Source organism: Monomorium pharaonis, chromosome 11 (assembly GCF_013373865.1).
Source record: "Monomorium pharaonis isolate MP-MQ-018 chromosome 11, ASM1337386v2, whole genome shotgun sequence".
Lineage (NCBI taxonomy): Eukaryota > Metazoa > Arthropoda > Insecta > Hymenoptera > Formicidae > Monomorium > Monomorium pharaonis.
In genome coordinates, this window is record NC_050477.1 from 3,464,489 (window position 1) to 3,486,530 (window position 22,042).

The following is a 22,042-nucleotide window of genomic DNA, read 5'->3' on the forward strand; positions in this document are numbered from 1 at the left end:
AGAATTAAATACTTATAGCAGCTGAGACGATTTGTTCTGAGTAGTAAAATTAGCGCACGCATACACTAATCAGTCGAGTTCCATTCCATGGTAATGCGAATAAAACTGACTCGCATCGTTTTAGCACAAGCACGATTTTTTTATCTTTCTATCTTATATAGAGTGGTACGTTTGGCAGTGAGGACATCATATATCGCATACGTCAAGAACGGGTAAAATCTTTACATCATGCCGTGTGCAAATGAGACACTATAAGTAAAGATTTCTTGTCTCCTATTATCAATATTTTGGACCCATCAGAGCTTTAGAACTATTGTGCACATAACATTTAAAAGCAAACAGCTTTCAATAATAACTATTAATGTTCAAAAGATAAAATTGTTTAATTCAAAATAGCATATTAACTTTTTATTATTTTTATATACATATTAAATTTTTATATCAAAGAATTTTAAACAGTCAGATTGCAAATAAATTTTTATGTAATTATAAGTCATGATAACTGCTGCTAATTATAAATTTAATGTACATTTGTTGAGATTATATAATAATAATAATAAATTAATAATAAATTAGTAAATTTTCCTCATAAATTACGTCTGTCAAAATTTAGATATCTTAAGTCAAAATAAGATATCTTTTACTAATAAGTTAATAATAATTGTATAATAATAATTAATAATTTAATATTAAGTTTTGATAATTAGATTAACAATAATTTTTGTATAACAATTTCAAAGATATTTCCAATATTTAAATGTTACTGGTGCACAAATGTTCAGAATATATTAGTAGATTGTTGTTAGCAGTCTTGAGTCATTATTTGGGAGTGGTTGCAGTCATTTTTCGAGAAATTTTCTTTTTATATCTAATTTTCTGCAGCAACCGGAGCGACGAGCGGTGCATCGCCCTGCCCCTTTTCCATTCCCTTACCATTTTCCACTGCATCATCAAACTGACCTGGTACTGGCAGTGCGTCTTTTGTCAATAGTGAGCGAGCGTTATCGGTTTGAATTTCGCTGAAGATAGAATATAAAATTGTATGAGTTATTATGTTAAATATTCGTAAAATTCGTTATATTAATTCTTCGTAATTTGTAAAATGAGAATAATGAAGCAAAAGATTTTCAATACCATAAATGCGAAAAATATTTTATTGAAAGACGTATGTATATATACGTATATATATATATATATAAGCTTAAAACACTTACTTATAATCGGTAATTCCGTCGACAGTGATACCACGACCTTTGTTGTCTTTTTTTTCAGTTTCCTTTGTCTTTTTAATGGGAGTTTTCTTTTTGGTGGACACCTAGATAATTGATAAAAATGTAAAAAATTGTTATATATTGTTAACAAGAAAACATATCATACTGGCTTAAACTTTACTTATACATTAATCATGCATCAAAGATCTCAAACTTGATTCCGATTCCATTATTATAGATATTTTTTTCGTTCATATACACAAATTATTTTTACCTTCATTTGAGTTTTCTTGCCACGTCCGGCAATTGGAGCACGGGTAGCACCGCGTGTTTGAAATGTCGGTCGATTTATTGAATTAAATCCACGAGGAAGACCATATTTAAGTCCACCAATAGAAGTTACCTAAAAAAACACAATTTATCTAAATTGTGATATATGAAATTTGTTTAAATAAAATATTGTCACATATTCTAAGAATTTATAAAACAATACTTCAAAAGATGGACTTAGAGAATTCAAAATACGAAAATGTATTATATAATTAATTATATTAATCGTTTTTTGTTTAAATTTTATTTTCCAAATTGTATTTTTAAAAAAAGTTTGAAATATTTAATTTATATAAGCATGCTATAGTAAGTTTCAATATAACCTGCTGTGATGTTCAATGTAACCAATATATATAAAACTGTGATGCATATTATTGTTTTATTTCTTATTAAAAAAAACATTTTAACACACACACACACACACACATACACACACACACACATTTAGGTAAGTTTGTTTTTTCTAATTCAATAAAATTAAGTAAGAATAGTAACATATATCTCTTGGAACCTTTAAAATATTATTACTTATTTGTTAGAAAAATATATTTCCGTAAAAAATAATGTAAACTAAATTCAATAAATTAAACTAAATTGGAAATTTTAATATCAAGAGCCAAGTTGTTATAAAAACATGTACAGCAGATAAAACTTATTTTTTCATAATAATCCTAACAAAAATTCATTATTTTAAATTAGATCCAATATTTCTTTAATTCAAATATTATTAAATACTATTTACATTATGTTTTATTTAATATTATCTCTTTATTAATTTTTATTCAGAAAACAAAGCAATTTACACCCACACATGTGCATATATTATACGTATATTTAATTATTAATGCTAAGGATATACAAAATATCTAACAATCTTACTTTTAATTTTTAAGAATAACAAGTATAAATGATTATTTTATATTGGTAAAATTGTTATAACATTGAATAATTAAATTAACAAATGTATAGTGTAATTTAAACTATTAAAAATTAAAAAAGGATAAAAAATTATACAATATATATTACAATATATATTTTTCGAATAAACAATTCATTTTTAAAAACAGATATGTCGCTTTTAATCATGTTTTCTATATAATACTATGCAATTTTATACTATTTCATTACATTATTGTTCAGTTCTTTAGATACATGTTTCAGAAAATATATACTTTATTTTATTACTACTACTTCGAAGAAAAGGAAATGTATTTTACCTAAAAGAATGTAGAAGGAACACCAGTTAAAATACTCTGAATTAAAATATATAGAAACCTTTATTTTAACAGTGTCCATTACATATAAAAAAACATGCGATAATACAAAACCGCAATGCTACAAAAAAAACCATTATGTAATATAAATGTCAAAATAATTTGTTTCATTCTAATGGTGTAATAAAGCAACACGTATATAGTTACATAATGAGGATAAATTAACTATCCTCCGCTTAATATACATTCTCAAATACAATGATTTCAGATTTATTTCCAGATGTATCATATCGAACGTCTACATATAAAAACTATATAAAAACTGTATAAGCAAGTAACTGCATTAAATTGATTTACGTGATGTCCCCTCCTAAATGCACGCATTATCCGATCACACCAGCGACGTTAAATAGTGAAAGCGGACTACTCAATATCTCGAACGTTCCCCTAAAATCTGTCCAGAATATCGTCATCGTGTGCTTCTTACTCCATATACACGCAACGATATCGAGCCATCGTTATGAAATTGAAATCACACACCCTATTAAAATCTATTATATCTTACCTGCGGTGGAATTCGTCCACGAGGGTGCCCCTGCAGGGGTTGTGGCAATCGACCAGGCTGTCCATAATTTGGGCCCCATTGACCCACTACGACACCAGCAATTTCTAGTTGACCACCACGCGAAGGGATTGGACGACGCATTAAACCTCGCTGTGGTAATGTGCCGCTGCCACGACCGCGCATCAGCCCGTCGTTAATAGTACAACCAGCAGGTAAAATATTAGAGGAAACTGATACACGAATCCCTGTGATAATAAGTAAAATTACTATAGATGTCATATAAATTAGTAGATAAAAACTATATATTACCAACATATACAGAAAAACAAAATATGTAAAAATAATTTTAAAAATTTGTTAATTGTATTTATTTATTAAGATATTTTATCGCAGTTTTGAGATTCGTAGAGTTTAATTGATAAACTCCACAAAGCAACATTAACTGCGTTTATTTTACTTCCATCCGAAAACATCCTATTATGAATATCATAAGATGTTAAGGAATCTGGAAGAGTTGTTAATAAAGAGAAGAAAGCATCGGATAAAAGTAATTATATTAAAATTTGATAGAAGTAATTATATCATTCTATCAAATAACTTGTAGTATTATCAGTTGAGCTATATAGATTGTTATATTAATTCTTTTTTCTCATTTTTCTCATTTTTCTCTCAATTACAAGTTACAATACACAATGTTATCATTAATACATGATAATAACATCAAATCATTAAATATCATGTTAAAAATGTTATGTTAATTGAGTACATGTAAAGGAAAAATGGGCTAACGCGATATTTTTTATAATCAAAATCTCCAAAGTTTCGTCATAATAATGATTATAAAGAATTAAGAAATTAAAGAGTTAAAAGTTACGAAATTGTGTTGAAATAAAAAATTAATAAATAAAAAGATAAAGAAGACATTAATACGTGATTAAAGGGAATATAACATACCTGGTGTGACAGGCAAAGGTGGTCGCGCAAACACGACGGTAATTCCCTCGAGTATAGCTTTTCTCATCCTCTCGACTTTTACAACACGGTCAATATGACCACTGCATAACTCTAATAAATTCTTGGCGATAGTAGCACGAGCTAACGTATGATGGAACAATTTGCCGTCAAAGTAAAGCCAAGGGCAGCACATTAACCATGGAATCGGTGCGCCACAAGCATCGTTCGCTAATAACGCGGTCTCGACACCAGCCATGAACAAGGTAGCCAATTGTACACCGCGTGATGTAACTAATGGAAGCTGTATATACAAATAGAAATTATATATTAAATGTCGACCTATCCAGATACTGCCTAAACTAATAACTATTGTAATAACTATCGTAAAAATTATATGGTATATTCAGTTCATTTTACCTGCAAATCTTGCAAATACTGAGCATTCATAAGCTCTGGCGAAAAAGCTTGCGCGATAAAAGCATCTAACTCCTGACGGCGCAGGATTTTTATCTTGTCAGAAAAAGACATAATGTATCTGTAAAAGAAACAATTAAAAAACATTTATTGGATCAAATTAATTCAAATTCTAATTAGATCACTTTTCATTTTTAATGTATAAAGAATAAAAAGAAAAAATCTTGATAAGAAATTAAAATCAATATATATAATGTATAAAGTAATTAATATTTACCTTAAAACACAGGCCATGACCAACAGATGTTGCGGTACATATGAGGTATTTAACATAAGAGGCGTGTCCGATTTCATACAAGTCAGGAAACCTCTAAGTCTTCGCCGCTTATCATCTATGACTGTGCTAAAAAACAAGACATTTTGCCAGTTTATAAAAATTGCACAAGTTTACAGCACAAGTCTACAGCAAATTTAAATTTAATTAATCTGTTATTATATATATTTAAGTTTAACTTAAAATAAAATTATTTACCCAAACCACAAACGTTGAATTGTAGGCACGCCCCAACCTATTTGCTCTGCCTTCACTAATTCAGGAGTCTGATATGGATTGGACTTGGACCATACCCACTCTTTTATTATTACATCCGGTATTTCGACTTTTTCACTATCTGTCGAGTAAATGTGCAAAATAAATTTGCAATTTTATATAAAAACACATATCTCTAATAATTAATATAAAATTAATTAATATAAAAACATTATACTTACCACCTTTTTCTTTACTTTTCGTAGCTAGATACATCCGGTGATGGAGGTTGAACAAAATCGCATACACCATTTGTCGAATTGGTCTATAAATCACATGAATAGAAGGAAATTCACGATGATTCTCGTCTTCTAGAAGAATTGGCAATTTGATTTCACCAGCAATGAGAATTTGATATATGTACGGCGACATAAGTCCCTTCTGATGACGTTCCGAGGCAGTACGCATAACTTCTGGTGATGTGGTAGGAATACTAGTTGATTTTTCCGGTTGCCGCGCGGAATCCACCGTTGCATGGGATGGCGATGTCGCCGAGGAACTACTACTCGAACTTGACGAACTTATCAAAAGATTGTGAGTACCGTTGATAGCATGTCCATCACCTGTTTCAAAAATTCCTGTTTAAAATAGAATATTAATAAATCGCTGTCAAAAGCTATCTATTTTTATAGCCAGCATACTTTGCTCTTCCTCTGTATGTATAGTATCGGAATCTCCATGACCCTGAATACCAGGTGGATCGATCACAATTTGTGGCGCCGCCTTTGCGTTAGCCGTCGCCTGTTTATACGCGTTCAAACTTTCACGTTCGCTCTCCAAAGTTTCAGAGGCAAATCTTGATGTTTCCAAATTAGAATCACCTTCTGATGCTGATGGCGTGTCGGATAAACTCGATTGAGTCTGTGTACTAGGTTTAGAATCTAATTTATGAACTGAAAAAGATTGGAATTGCGAATACACACACATTTATTTCCAATCTTAAAACTTCCATAATAACACAAAAATTAACGATCACACACACACACACGCACGCACGCACGCACGCACGCACGCACGCACGCACGCACACACACACACACACACACACACACACGCGTGCGCGCGCATGTATTCAGTTTCTAGAATTTTATCTTAAAAATGCTAAAACGTTTACATCTACTTTTTAAATTTCCTTATATAAAACGTTGTTTATTTATAAGTAGAAAATTCAGATATATTCTCCTAATTTTGAAATAGATTGAGATTACATATTTGATAATAAAATCGTATTTGAAAAATATTTTGAATATTAAATAACCTCACCTTTTGTTGGTTTCACAGGTTTATAATGTAAAAATCCTTCTTTTGTTCCGTTTAAGTAATATTGAACAGATTGTCTCAATTTCGAACATCTGGGATCGGAGACGGAACCAAACACCTTTTGCGAAACCACATCCAATTCTGCAGATGGAAGTTCTCTGACAAAACTTGCAATTATCTTAATCATTTGTTCAACGCTTGTCTTATTTAGCACATTGGTGCTAATATTATGATGTTTGTAGAAATCGATCAAATCATTCTCAGTCAATATGTAATTTCCAAGTAAAGCTGCCAATATACAGAGCCTGTCGGATGGTATGTTGAGAGCTCTTGTAAGTTCAGAAAGCATGTATTCTTTTGTATCAAGAGAACCCTGTTATTTAAAAAATATTGTAATTACATGTGTAAATTATCGTCATAAAATACGATTGTTTTTATTATTAAAAAGATATACCTTGTATGTAAGTTTTAATTGCTCAGATGAGAAGTAGCGTGGAGGATCAAATGCCGCATATTCTGCATCATCAGCTATCAGACCATTGTAATTGTTCTCGCGACAGTAAGCAATGACTTCTTGATGATGGTCATCCATGCTACACAACTGTTAAAATATTATTAATATTATATAATGTTCTATAAATTTTCAAAATTATTATATGTAAGATATACTATATTATATCACATTTTAATTAACATATTAATTATAAATGCAAAAATAAAAAACAAAAGTATTTGCTAACTTACAACTGTGACATTCAGATGTCTGAGAGCCATACGTAAACTAGTCCTTAAACATACAGGTGGAGTCCACCAGATTTTCGGTGGTGGCGTACCTTTCGTTGTTATATGTTTCAAGACCTTAATATTTTAGAAAGACAACTTTGAAAATTTGAATTGTTGTCCAATCAATCTGAAAATGTAATCATGTGATGGACTTACATTATTAACTTTTGCGCGTACTTGCAACTGCTGTTGCACCCAATCTGCTTTCCGAAGAGGTTCAAAACATCCATTAAAGAATACAGCTATCTCCAGTCCTGACATTTCCATTGCTTGTATAAGAACAGCAAGAAACTGGAGCATGCGATTCCATTGTCCACCACAAGCCCAATCTGCATATTAAAATAATAATAATAATATTATTATTATTATTATATAGTATTTAGTATATTAAACTTTTATATAACATTAAATATTATATATAATGTATACATATGTATGTGTGTATATATTTATAAATATAAATATAAATATATATAGATTTGTATAATATATACATATATATTTAATATATACATATTAAAGTAATCAAACTAATTTTCATTTAAGATAAAGCTGATACATTTTAAAATCATACAGTATTGTATACAATTAACTATTTGTCTTTGACAAATTAAAATTTATTTATACTTGTGTATCATTATATACATATTTGTCCATATAGTACATGTTACGTTATTAAATTAGCAAAAATTCTGCAAAATGTATTATTTTATTTACCTGAGAAGAATCCACCATACAATCGATCCAAGCAGCATTCTCCATCCAGAACTAGTCTTAATTTATTAAAATTATGTATCTGCTGTCCTTTAATTATGCGATTACGTTGCGATTTTTGAGCAACCATGCGCGCTATCTTCAACAAATCTACAGGTATAGATCCCCCTTGTACGCAGTTACCGTCCAGGAAAGTTTGCAAGTCTTGAATGCCCATGTTTGTAAGTATTCCTGAATTATGCTCCAGTCACGAGTCAATGTCAATTAAGTTTACTTCAATTTTTCTTTATGTACACAATAGCTTTACTATCTTTGTAAGGTGCTTATCTTTGTGTCTTAAGACCAACAATGTGTTTGCCCTTCAGTTAGTATGAAATTTTTGAAATCTTTTAAGACATGAAGAAACCTAATTCCAATTTCAAAAGTTTCAATCTGCAAAAAAATAAAAACAGCTACATACATATTCTCAGTATAGGATTTAATATATCAGGGGATTTTTATCAATAATTATTTTCAGTAAACAAAATATTAGTAGTTTGTTAATAATTCTTCAATACATTTAAAGATTTTATTGTTGTACATTTTGATATCAAGCTCATAATATTTCACTAGAAGAATCTGCTGACATACTCCAATAATAGATTAATAATAAAAACCAAGCAAAATTTTGTTTCATAATTATTAAACTAGAATCACTTAAACCTAAATTCTGTAGATTTTGTTTAATTTCTGCAACCGTTCAAAAATTCTGTTAATAGAGATTTTGTTTATTTCTGTAAACATTCTATCATCGAGATTTCTCAGAGACACTTTGTAAAATGTTTCAAATGGATTGTCTGGAGTTCATACAATTTTGCATCAACCGTGACCAAGCGAACTCTATCACGATCAACTATTAGACGAGAACTCCATTTATTTGACATTTGTGATTTACAAATATTTCAAATTAAAAGAAAAAGAAATTAAGAATTATAATTTATTTCGTTGGTACGAATCGCTACTCCGCAAATTGCGTCCCTCTATCCCTCCTTACGTCCCCGCTCCCTTCTCGTCCCTTTTCACGAAAGTGACAAGCTGACAAAGAAATTATCTCCGTAGCATCTTCCGCGAATCACCAATGCGGAGAAGAATGAAGAACACGCGGAATAGAAATTTCAAGGAGCCATTTATTTTGTTTACGGACTCACACGGGACATCGATGTTGACCGCGTTTACGCCGGCTGGCCTCGCGCGAGGACCGGTCCCATGATGGTGGGATGGGCCCAGCCCGGAGGCGGGGACAGGGACAAGGCGGAATGGGGACGGGGATATCGCGGACAAATCCCGGATACAAATCTCATGTCGCGGAAGCGATGAATGTCGAATGGCACGAGTAACCGGTAAGAGACAAATCGAGCGACGGGCGGTCGTCCTGTATTGGTCGACGAAGCATCGGTCGCGCTGATCGCAAGAGCGGTCTTTCTCGCGTTATGGAGTACACGGAATGTGCGCTGATACGGCGTCCTCGAGACCGCGCAAACACGCACGGACGATCCGCGCAAGTCGCCGCGACGTGCCGCGTACTTACGTTAAATTAGCGATAATCATCGTGGCCCCAAAGAAACACAAAACACACGGGCTTTCGGAGTTGGATGACGTCGGAATCGAAAACGGAAATGACCACCCCGGTACCGGTGGCGCGCGCTGCGACCGCTCCACACGTTGAGTGGTCCGCCGCACTGATTGGTTAGCCCGTGGCGTCCCCTACGTCATGAGCAGACTCCGACCGGAACTGCGCGACGCGCCATTGTTTTGAAATGCGAAGAAGCCTGCATTCTCAAAACATTTTAGAGCATTCTGCGCGACAAAATTATTTATTACAATTAACAACTTTTCCGCCTACGAGTGCATTAAATTAATCATTATTCTAATTGCTGTAATTTAAAAAATATCCTTACAAAAAAAGAATTATAGAATACATTTTACAATTATCGAGATACCTACCTATATTTTATGGGGGCATCTTGTACATATATATAGAGTTGTTTTGCAACTATAATGAATAATTCAGTTTTTAATTAAAAAATGTTGAACCAAGTCTGTAAAAATTCGACAAATGTTTCACATTATATCCTTAATTGTAACATATAGAAATTAACTTATGGCACATAAATATAAAAAATTATTTTAATATTTTCTTGAATTTTGATCTTTTTACATAAGGAATGTTAACAAATATTCGTTTTTGTTCCGAACTCAATAATCTAAAGCCAAAGCATTTAATTTATTAAGGTATGTTTGAATTTTAAATGTTAATAAAATACAAAAGTACACCAGTATACTGTCGATATACTTTAATATAATTTGTATATTTCATGTACAAATACACTCACACATATCACAAACATACCATATATCAGTAACACTTAATCAGTACTTTCTTCGCGTTACTAAAAAGATGTGGAAGATCAAAATGAAAATATATTTAGAAAAAGAATTTAGCTACTTTGCTTTTACAATGTTGACAATGTTGAAAATTTCCACGATATCAAACTGAATTAACATATTTATCAAATTGTACATATTTAAATTGTTTACAAACTTGCGACAATGAAAGTCGCATTTGAGAGAATTTAAGGTAACTATACATTGTATAGCTACGCTTCTAGATCAAGTCTTTCGAATATCGCTTTACATTCTATTATTACAACTCGTCGTGTTTCTCCTCCTCCTCCTCCTCTTCTTCCTCATATTTTTTTTCGTCCTCAGCATCGACGTCTGACACCTTCTCGTTACTTGCTTCTTCGTCCTGCGATTCCTCCTCCTCGGGTACCTCATCTAAAGAGATACCTAAGCTCTTCCTCATTAGTTGTTCCACGCTATCTGCAAAACTGGCAGTCTCCCGTAGCATGTAACCCGATCGCAAAGTTGCCGTATGGAACATCATCAGTGCCATGTCCTTAGCTGTCTGATCGGACGACTCGACCTCAACTCTACGTAACAGTTCTCTGATGAGTGGATGCCTTGGGTTAATTTCCAACGTCTTCTTCTGGTTCAAATAGTAGCTCTTCTGCGGATCATCGGTCTTCTGATGTGCGTTCGAGATCGCCAAACGTTCCATATTACCAGTCCAGCCAAACATGCTGGCGACCAAGGCACAAGGCGAATCGGTCAGACGTTCAGACACTTGCGCCTTACTGATCTGATCCTTCAAAATGTCATTCAGCCATTTGACTAAAGGTTCAAACATCGTCTTCAATTGTTCCATTCGTTCTTTCGCTCGTTCTCCCTCGTCCAACGTGAAACCTTCCTTTGCAACATTCTGGAATTTCTTACCATCAAACTCTGGTAATGCCGATATCGCGTACTCGTCCACCGCTTCTGTCAGGTACAGCACCTCATAGCCCTTCTTCTCCAGCCGTTCGACAAATGGCGATTTCTTCACCTCGTCCTCGGATGAACCAGCAATATAGTAGATATGCTGCTGATTAGGCTTCATGCGGGATACGTATTCAGGCAGGGAGGTTATTTCTTTCTGCGATGACGAATGAAATTGCAACATTTTGGATAATCTTGCACGATTCTGAGGATCCTCGATTATGCCTAATTTGATATTTGTGCTATATTCTTTCCAGAACGTTTGATAATCCTCTTTTGGGATCTTCTTGATCATATCCAGTACCTTCCTGATGAGTTTCTTCTTGATAACCTTGATCAATTTGTGCTGCTGGAGATTCTCGCGTGAAACGTTAAGCGGTAGATCGTCGCTGTCCACGATGCCACGAATAAAAGATAAGTAATTCGGCATCATGTCGGTGAACTTATCAGTAATGAAGACTCGCCTGACATACAATTTGATGTTGTCGGACTTGGTGCCATAACGATTAAAGCTGTCGCTCGGTTGAACCTTTGGAATAAACAGAACAGATTTGAACGTGACTTCACCCTCTGCAATAAAATGCGTTTTCGCCAAAGGTTCCTGATTATCCTTCGTGAGTGTCTTGTAAAACTCAATATATTCTTTCTCGTCAACTTCATTTGGTTTCTGTGTCCAAATTGGTTTCGAGTCGTTCAACAATTCCCAATCCCAAACGGTCTTGTCCACTTTCTTAGGTTTCTTCTCATCCGTATCCTCTTCCACCTTAGCATCATCTTCCTCATCTTCCTTATCTTTGGTATCACTACCGCTATCATTTTTCTCCTTTACAGACTTATCTTCTTCCATTTCTTCCGCATCGACTTGTACTTGTTTGCTATTCCACAAATATATGGGAAAATTGATAAACTGTGAATATTTCTTTACCAAGGTCTTTATTGTATCTGGCTCTAGGAAGTCTAACGCTTCGTCCTTCAAATGTAAACTGCAAACATTAAAAAAAAAACACAATATTAGGAATACTATTTCTACAATATTATAGAAAATAAAATTGTCTTTATGATTGTCGAGAAACTTAAAAACTAAGAATACTTGTACAACGTACCTCACAGTCGTTCCTCTTTTCAAAGTATTTCCCCGTGGATCTTCAACAATGCTATAGTTTGAGCTATCAGATTCCCAAATATACTGTTTATCATCATTATGCTTAGTGGTAACGACAACAACGTTCGTTACCAAGTACGCGGAATAAAAACCCACACCAAACTGACCAATCATATCATTCATATCCTGAGTGCTTGTCACTTCCTGCATTTTTCCCAGAAACTCGGCTGTGCCAGACTTTGCAATGGTTCCAAGATTATTCACTAGGTCTTGCTTCGTCATGCCAATACCAGAATCCATTATGTGTAATATTTTGTTCTCCTTATCTGCTTTTATTCTAATAGCCAATTCGGTATTTGTATCCAGAACACTTTTATCAGTGAGAGACAATAATCTGATCTTGTCTAGTGCATCAGATGCATTTGATATTAATTCTCTGAGATAAATCTCTTTATTACGGTAGAGAGAATTGATAATAAGTTTCATCATGCGGTTGACTTCGGTCTGAAACGCAAATTTCTCAGCCTTTTCTCTTAATTCTTTTATCTGGGCAGTATTTAGACCATCAATCTTTATTGCTTCCTCCTCTCTTTGTACAGCCTCATAGTCTGTAACAGTATTTAAACTTAATTTTTAAAACTGTATTTAAATTTAATTTTTTTAGATGGAATTTTTTAAATGTATCTAATAAATTTATATAACAAATTATATATATAAAAATTTTAAATTAACATAAGAATTGGATCATGTTATACAAGGAAAAATACTCCTTTTGTGAAATAAACTTGCACTTTTCTAAGTTCTATTACAACTGAATATCTTGTGTCAGTTTCCGTACGTATTAATTTCCAACGGATTCTTGCCACCTGTTACAAATGCCTTTCAAACTCGCAAAATATCAAAATGAACAAATCGACTTATTTGAAGGTTAAACCAAGATAACCTGTTCGCGACGCTTCGCGGCTGGCGCCAAGATCACTCTCCACAGTACCGGCATTCTCCTCAACCTCATCTTCAGCCCGGACGAATCCTGCAGAATAAATAAGACATCACATGTGAGACAACGAAGGCACATTCTGTCCAAGATGAAAGAAACGATCTCTCTCGTTAGGAATAAGGCCGCTTACCCGCTAACAAGAATAACCCCACGAACAGTAAGTAGAGTTTCCTCATTGTCGCCGTGGCGTGGAAAACCGTGAACGATTCTAAGAAAAAGGGATCACTGACGAAAGCCTGGCGAACTCGTTCGCTGCCACCGTGCCACCGTGACACGCCGTCGTTTTTTCACCGACTGTCACGGAACAGCCGTTACGACGACGCGATATCGCGTAATACACGACGCCGGCGGGGCGGCCGTCCAATTGCATTGACCCACGCAGCACGTGCCGGCCAATGACGGCACTGACTGACGGCAGCCCCGTACAAATGGCGCGGCACGATTGGTCCGAGTGTACACATGTCTCTCGTCGTCTCGTCTCGTTCTAGAAGATTCACTCTCGCAGCTGGGCAAGACGGCAAGTGAGGATCACCGGTGGGCATCGCCACTGATCGCCACCAATCGACAATCGTCACCTTCGCCATTGTTCGCCACGCAGCACTACGCAGATTCGGTCGACGTGTGCACAATTATTATCGGAAATCGAATTATCAATAATCGCGTAACAGACGGATGTTATAGAAAATATGATGTATCACATTTCGACTAAATTATAAGATCAAAATTAAGTTATTTTTAGTCTGGCGAAGCCCTAAATCGATTCGTTATTGAAAGTTACATTCACGGCTTTATTACCATGGATATATGCAAATTCTTGCCGTATTTATTATTTATCACATTGAGATGACACACGAAGCAATTTTCGGCAGGTAACATTTTTACTTTTATTGCACCAACAAGGGGAAATGCTAAACCTGTCCTGTTTTACCGATTATTTTGATTATTATTTCCAATTCATTAATCCGATTGAACACTAATTATTTTCTTCTACACTTGGCTTTTAATTGATTTCATAGAATTGTAAATCCTTCTCCAGAATTAAAGTATAGACAATAACAAACTTTGCTAGATACAATTTTCTTTAAAAAACAAGAAAACATTAGAAAATTTCGTCTCGTACACGTAATTTTCATCCACAGCACTAAAGTTATTTTAAAGACTCTTTGCATACAAAATAACTGTTATGTAGGGTTGTCACTATAGGAAAGAATAATAACGTGCTTTCAGAACAGCTAAAAGCTTTTGGTATAAGAAAAAAATGTCTATAAAAATTTCATGTAAGTGTGAGTGCGGATTCAGAAGAAGTCGATAAGTAGAGTAATATGAAAAAAATTTTTTTCGTTTTCGATATAAAATCCAATTCACAGATTGATATTAATATGTGTATTTTAATTCTAGAAAATAATTTTTTAATCTATAAAAGAAATATATACGAAATCTAATGACTCTGCATTATCGACCTCGATCAAGTTCGAGAAGCAATTATCCAGCATCTCCTTAAATTGTATTTACAGAATTAAAATTCTTTTCCACGATCAAAGTACAGATGGTAACATAATATGCACGTAAAAATTTTGTACAAAAAACGAAAAAAAAATTTAATTTCATTTACCAATTAAATTAAATTTTTTTGTATAAAATTTTTACATGCGCATTATGTTACTGTCTGTTATACTTTGATTGTGGAGAAGGATTTTCAATTATGTAAATACAATTAAAAGAGATTAATGAATTGGAAATCAAAATAATCGGTAAAACAGGACAGATTCAGCATCCCCTTAACGCAACAATCAGTATTAGTTATAATGCAAGGTCTACAATGTCAGTAGGAGTAATGGAGTAGGAGTAAGAAGTAAAAGAAATATGAAATGAGATTTACCCATTTCGTTTACTTCCGATTTTTAATTGGTCAATTGTTACTCTTACTCGAATCCTTACTTCATTACTCCTGCTGACATTGTAGACCTTGCAAGAAATGAGATTTGCCCATTTCGTTTACTCCCAATTTTTAATTGGTCAATTGTTACTCTTACTCCTTACACTCCATTACTCCTGCTGACTATGGATGCGTTCGGCAAAGCAAATCTGAGGCGTCTGGAGGTTTTGTTGACACATTTTGTCTTTGTAATTTACTGAAATTGAACAAAGATAGAATAAGGTAAGAGAGCACTTCGACGTCTCAGATTTGCTTTACCGAACGCAGTAATTGTAGACCTTGCATTGTATATAGATGTTTTATTATCAATAGTTGATAAAAGAGAAAATTTTCGAACGGCAAATTATTTTTCTTCCGTTGATAGTTAAAGTAATAATAAAAACAGATAACTGATAACTGATAAAAGAAATTTGAATCAACTCTTTTTATCTTCTCCAGCAAAATCAATTTTTAATTTAAATACCAGTAGATACTTACTATGATAATATCTCGTCAAATAAAACTGCAAAAATATATTATGGATTTTAGATTATTATCTTAAAAAACGTTTCTAAAATTTTAAGACAGCTTACGTTTCCATGATTTCCTGGAAAAAATGAGAATCTTTCATACCATCTTTTACAATTAAGAAACGCTTAATTAATTATTAACTAAAAGCAGATATTAATTGATTACAGCAACATTTATCGATTAGAATACATGTAACTATTCTAATGTAATGACCCATAAAAATGTTTACTGTTAAAAATATATTGAATTTTAATAATCGAAATATTCATAATGACAAAATTATTAAGACAAAGTTTTAATTTTGTCTTAAGTAAATATTAAATATATTCGGAAAAAATAAATCAAATTTAAAAACATTTTCTCAAATAATTTGATTGTCACGATAAATGTATTAAACTTGAATTAGTGTCTGGACGAAAATTCTACAGTAACACTCTAAAAAGAAATAACATGTTTTTTCAAATTGAATACAAGACGTCATCAAAGTTTTAAGACATATTTTAAAGACATTCTTTAAAATGTAATATCTTTGGAACGCATCTAATAAAAAATAATTGTTCTTTGATTCGCAATCAATAATTATTATATAACTTAAAGTACTAAAATCATATTGTTTTTAATATTAACAATATTAACAATACTGTTTCTGAGAAATGACATATATTTATCCATACGTATCAGCTATCGCATTATTCGAGCACATGTATTACTTTAATAAGCCATCGCTGTAACTATATTAACTATTTTGTTATCTTGTTCTCTACAAATAACTGTTCGTCTATCGCGAAAATAATAAATAAATGTAGGAGTTCAAGAACGCGGAACATTAATACCGTGTGTGTAACATCATAGTTAGCAACTATGTTATCCAAAGTAAGGCTCTAGGTAAAGGCTGATCAAATATGTACGGTAATTTCTTTACTTCTCGGACTTTCTGTTACGATGCCGTTTGGTCTGCGTTTATCGAGATATATGTATATATATATATATATATATATATATATATATATATATATATTACTTCGTATATATATTATATACTTTTAATATAATGAATTTTACAACATGCAATTAAGTTATTAAAATTTAATTTAATTTATTAAAAAGTTCAAATTATTTTATTATAAAACTTCTTTTTGTAAAATATGTAAGTAACTCAGTTAAAAACGTATTCTTGGGCATTAGAAAATTGATATGCGCATTCTGTTGTCGTGATATTAAAAACTACATCCATTAATTATGATAATTAATAATGTACTTTACAGAGATACTGATGTCGGACATTTGAACAGTGTCCTTCATAAGTTTACCCAACCCACATTGAACAATTGTATTTGAGTTTGTCCTACCCAGTAAAACGATCTTTAAGCTTAACACTCTACATCAATCATACGAACTTAACAAATTAATCATATCATATATTTATGTTATTATCTTCATTGATTAAGCAACCACAAAATGTATTAAAAAATTAAGCTAAAGCATGTAATATATATTCTCTCTCATCGCGATTGTTTACCATTAGCATAACTAAACCAGATCGACTACTGAATGACAACGATGGTGATCCCGCTGATTATTCTCTCGATGACGCGGGCATTCTCCAATTCTTCTTTTCACCCCTCGAAGAAAACAATTGGTATCGACGATTGATCAATCAATTGATCAGACCTTCAATCGCGAAACAGATACGATGGGTGTGTTTTGACAAATCGGTCGTTATGGATACATGATGCCCGCGCGCGGAAACCTAGTGTATAGGCTCTTCCCATACGTCGTCCAGGGTGTGTACGTAATTATTGTCATTGTCGTCGTCGTCGTCGTCGTCGCACTATAGAATCCGCCATGCTGAGATACTGCCATTCGCCTTCCGGTTCTCATAGAAAAAACGTCGTTATTGACTGCTCTGCCTCCGTTTGCGAAGAGTAAGCCAGATTTCTTCGGTTTCTTCCTTCTCCCGCTGATTTTGTGAATCTTCGTCTTCCTCTGCACACGCGCGCGTCCTCCGCCGCGTTCTCCATCTCGTTCGCCGGAAACCACAACTTAAAGTAAGTGATACCACGCAAAATTCATATAGAAAAATATTAGCGGGATATTCTTTTGAGTATTTATCTTTTCGTTATGATTTATTATCGTAAATTTTTTCGTTGTGAAATATTCGAACGAATACTTTTCATACTTATTTGTTCTCGTAATAACTATAGCGAGAATGTTGAAATAAAACGAAACCTGGCTGAAAACGAGACTATTGGAAAATATTAATTAATATATAATGATATTGTGCTATCTTTACACAGCTGTGGATAATATATCACAATAATTTTCAAATAATTATTATGTATGTATATAGCATATTTGGATTGTGTTTCAAACTGAATATATACTAATCCTTGAAATTTTTAATATAATTATTATAAATACATATATCTTTATTACCATTATTGTGGATTAAATTAAAACATCTAATCAAAAACATAATTGTAATTAATTAATTTAAAATTGTAAAATTCACATAAATCTATTTATATTCAAATTTTGTATTAAATTTTAAGAAATAATAATAAAATTAATTCTACAACGGAATAAATAGTTTCACACTAATTTACTTAATGTAATACACAGATTAATCGCTATACTGATTACTTTGGATACTAATTACAAAGATAAAACAATATCTGGAAGAAGCTCCTAATTTATCTCATATATCTGTATATATAATATTGTCTCTATTATAGCATATATATAATAGTGTCTCTATTAGCATACTTTATTTTAACAAATCCTTCATGTTTGTTAATGCAAACATTTCTCTTTCACTGCGTGTCGAGCATTGTCATGTGATTGAATCTTTTCGAAGAAGCACGCTTTCAAAATGCATCCTATTCAGTTCTATTTTATATTTGCTTTTCCCAATGTAATACATAATCACCCATGGTGAGCAAGAAAGGCATTTCATAAAATAATTAAAAACTATTAACGAGCCGTTGCGCCTTCACACGTCGATGACAAAGTACGTGAACGTCGATGTCGCAATGTAGAAAACTAGTATTATCATCAAGTAACAAGTTAGCAACAGAGGCGAGTTGATCAATAACCCACTTTTCATTTACCTTCGTGCGCATGATAATAAAAAACCTTATCACCATTGGATCTTAGTATGACAGCAATTTTGTTAAAATAGATCATACTATATGCATTCAATGTTTCTTATAAATTTTCAACACAATTAACAATCAAATCCATTTAAGAAGATATTTCAATAAAATCTAATTAAGAATTTATATATCCTAAACTTCTCCCAATTCTACCTTACAACATATTATATTAATCTTAATTAGATAATTAATAAAATAAAATCTAAGATAAGTAAAGTAAACATCGAAACGAAAGAAAGAAGCTTAATTTCTCGGATGAATAATGTATTTATTTGACAATAAATGTATTTGGGACGAGACAAATTTCTCGTAGAAATGTGATATATTTCTTTATTTCGATTTTTTCTTTTTCATGATGTTAAATCTGATTGTCGTCCGTGACAGAGCGAACGATTAATATTTTACAAGCGATATAAGACTTTTGTCCGTACAAAATGCTCGTATAATCATTAGATACTGAAGAAATGAATGCTCTCACGTCTAAGACATACAATTTAATTTAAATTTATAAACTTTTCACTTTTCTTGCAAATTGTAAAATTTTTTCAGTAGCATTTTCATATTTCTGCTCTTTCTAATTATCTTTATCAATTCATTTTATTTCAATGATATTTTCATATTGTGTGTGTACATGTTACAATCTTCATATCCACTATTCTTTTCATATCGTTTAAAAGGCTACGAAGCATTGCGTTATTTTTTAATGCCCAAGTTGGGAATGTAAAAGCGCACGGATCTCGCACTCTCTCTTTTTCTCTATATGTCGCACCTGACTCACTTGACCACGTGAACGAATGACGTTTCCCTTTCCAGCAATGTATAGCTTAAGACCACAAAGTGCTACGACGCGACAGCAGATTGAGATGATTAACAAGGCCCAACGGGCCGTACATACAACCACGGATACCATCGAGAAACTGCGTCTACTTTGCCTGGCTAGGGGTGCCAATGGTATCCTTGGTTTGGGTAGGTGAGTTTCAACAATATTCTTTTTACATAGCTACTATATAGCTATAATTATTGCAAAATCATAGAAACTTGCTTATGTTTCCTCTTTTTTTATAACTAATTCATGTTCGAATCATTCTTTTTCATCTCGTGTAATTGGCTACAATTTAATCAACATTTTAAATAAGCTCTTCACATTTTTATGTGAAAAAGTTAGTATTCCTTCAATTTCAATAAACGATAGATTTGATGTAAAAAGTTGAATCGCAATAAGACGTTTTCCAGCAAGAGACACAGTTAACACTGTCATCGTTTATTGTCTTTTGTCGGAAAAAGTCCATAATTTTAATAGAATACATTTAAATTTAAGCGACGTGTTAAAAAGAAAAAATTGTAAAAAAAAGGAATATGAAATGAGCGAATTACTGTAACAAGCCTGAATTATTTGTGTCACACAAGACAAAAAGATAGAATGAAATAAAAAAAATTAATGCACTTTAATGTTAATCATTTGCGGATAAGATACAACGTCACGAATGTATGCAATGATACGGTTTTTGTTTAATTACACATGAATCAGCCTAATTGTTGTCCTCGACCTTCGTGTCGCTATGCATAACAATATGAAGCATCTAAATCTCATTTATGTATCTATGTTTTTTCAGAGTATTTCGTCGTATAGACGAAGATGGCAATAACAAATTAAGTTTCGAAGAAGTCAAAAGAAGTTTAGAGGAATCCGAACTGGAACTCTCCGAGGATGAAATTAATGAAATTTTTAAGAAATTCGATGTCAATGATGATGGAAGCATCAGCGTCGACGAGTTCCTCGTTGGCATAAGAGTGAGTTTGCGTTGTGGGCTTTTTATATTTATTTAACATTATAATTTAGCATTATTTTATTTTGGGCAAGAACTCGTCTAAATACGTCTTACAGAAACACGTTGGTTTTGTACAACGTTAAAAAAATGTAAAGATTGGTGATAAAAATTTATAAATGCGCGACAAAACACAAGACGTGTAGAGATGTATAATAATAAAAATTGATAAAGCTGATAAAATAATTATATTATTTTCCTCGTCAGCCGCCGATGAGTCAAAGCCGCAAAGATGTAGTAAACCAAGCATTTCAGAAATTGGACAAAACCGGCGACGGGCAGATCACCATTGATGATCTTCGAGGGGTTTACAATGTGAAATATCATCCACGTTATATCAGTGGTGAGGAAAGCGAAGAGGATATTCTAAATAAGTTTCTCTCGAATTTCGAACAAGGAGGCAACGTGGATGGTGTCGTAAGTAGTTTCGTAGTGTTTATCACGTATTAAATTTCGCATAAATAAAATTGCTCGACAAATTGTGTATTAAAGACTCGCCTGTTCTTTTTGCTGCAGGTTACAGAAGAGGAATTTATAAATTATTACAGCGCCATTAGCGCGAGTATAGACAACGACGCGTATTTTGACTTGATGATGCGCAACGCTTATAAACTGTGAATCTCGATCTTTATTTGAATTTAGATAACATTATGTCAATTCTGTATTTGTCTATTCTATTACGGCATCTGTCTATTTTACTCACCGAGCAAATACAAAATTTGTTATTTCGCTAAACTAGTGTATATAGTAATATGTTAATAATTAATATTAATATTAATATCGTTATCATGTTATACTGGAAATGTCTTATTGTTAGTTTGTCCCACTCGCACGTATTCCGCTAATTGCAAACTAGCAAAAACATATTGTTATTGCACTAGGTCTAATATTAATGCGTGAATCGTTCGAGTATATATCAATAAAAAAATTAACACATATATATGTATATATATATATATATATATATATATATATATATATAATATAATTAATCCATCGGAATATCCTCGAGAAGAAGAAAAAGAAGTGTATAAAAATTGATCCTTTAACTCCGGCAATCTTTTTCTCTTGTCAAACTACTTGGCAGTCGGGCAACTTGTTTGCTTGTACACTATGAAAAGTTTT

General features: G+C 32.7%; 3 protein-coding genes across 9 annotated transcripts; 1 reads left to right on the forward strand and 2 right to left on the reverse strand.

The window, feature by feature from the left end:
* Positions 1-580: 580 nt before the first annotated feature.
* Positions 581-9,742, reverse strand: LOC105831287 (constitutive coactivator of PPAR-gamma-like protein 1 homolog). Of its 3 annotated transcripts, XM_012671306.3 has the most exons (16): positions 9,602-9,742; positions 8,038-8,466; positions 7,477-7,649; positions 7,282-7,395; positions 6,992-7,138; positions 6,541-6,910; positions 5,919-6,170; positions 5,460-5,855; positions 5,221-5,359; positions 4,966-5,091; positions 4,692-4,809; positions 4,275-4,575; positions 3,321-3,565; positions 1,486-1,614; positions 1,215-1,315; positions 581-1,019 (listed from the first exon to the last, which is right to left on the reverse strand). In XM_012671306.3, exons 2-16 carry the CDS (start codon positions 8,249-8,251, stop codon positions 869-871), a joined length of 2,976 nt encoding a protein of 991 aa, XP_012526760.1. In that variant the 5' UTR covers positions 8,252-8,466; positions 9,602-9,742; the 3' UTR covers positions 581-868. The 3 variants fall into 3 exon arrangements, with proteins under 3 accessions (XP_012526760.1, XP_012526761.1, XP_012526762.1); XM_012671307.1 differs by lacking the exon at positions 9,602-9,742 and having other exon boundaries at positions 869-1,019; positions 5,460-5,840; positions 8,038-8,251; XM_012671308.3 differs by lacking the exons at positions 581-1,019; positions 1,215-1,315; positions 1,486-1,614 and adding an exon at positions 2,800-3,209.
* A 608-nt stretch (positions 9,743-10,350) lies between these two features.
* LOC105831285 (endoplasmin) lies at positions 10,351-13,811 on the reverse strand. 2 transcript variants are annotated; one of them, XM_012671300.2, is made up of 4 exons: positions 13,621-13,811; positions 13,437-13,523; positions 12,495-13,101; positions 10,353-12,374 (listed from the first exon to the last, which is right to left on the reverse strand). In XM_012671300.2, the coding sequence occupies exons 1-4, from the start codon at positions 13,664-13,666 to the stop codon at positions 10,718-10,720; spliced, it is 2,397 nt and encodes a 798-aa protein (XP_012526754.1). In that variant the 5' UTR covers positions 13,667-13,811; the 3' UTR covers positions 10,353-10,717. The 2 variants fall into 2 exon arrangements, with proteins under 2 accessions (XP_028045502.1, XP_012526754.1); XM_028189701.2 differs by lacking the exon at positions 13,621-13,811 and having other exon boundaries at positions 10,351-12,374; positions 13,332-13,473.
* A 257-nt stretch (positions 13,812-14,068) lies between these two features.
* Positions 14,069-21,652, forward strand: LOC105831286 (calcyphosin-like protein). 4 transcript variants are annotated; one of them, XM_012671302.3, is made up of 5 exons: positions 14,069-14,355; positions 19,905-20,061; positions 20,705-20,882; positions 21,173-21,334; positions 21,434-21,652. In XM_012671302.3, the coding sequence occupies exons 1-5, from the start codon at positions 14,295-14,297 to the stop codon at positions 21,533-21,535; spliced, it is 660 nt and encodes a 219-aa protein (XP_012526756.1). In that variant the 5' UTR covers positions 14,069-14,294; the 3' UTR covers positions 21,536-21,652. The 4 variants fall into 4 exon arrangements, with proteins under 4 accessions (XP_012526756.1, XP_012526757.1, XP_012526755.1 ...); XM_012671303.3 differs by having other exon boundaries at positions 14,080-14,359; positions 21,125-21,334; XM_012671301.3 differs by having other exon boundaries at positions 14,080-14,355; positions 21,125-21,334.
* Positions 21,653-22,042: the final 390 nt, after the last annotated feature.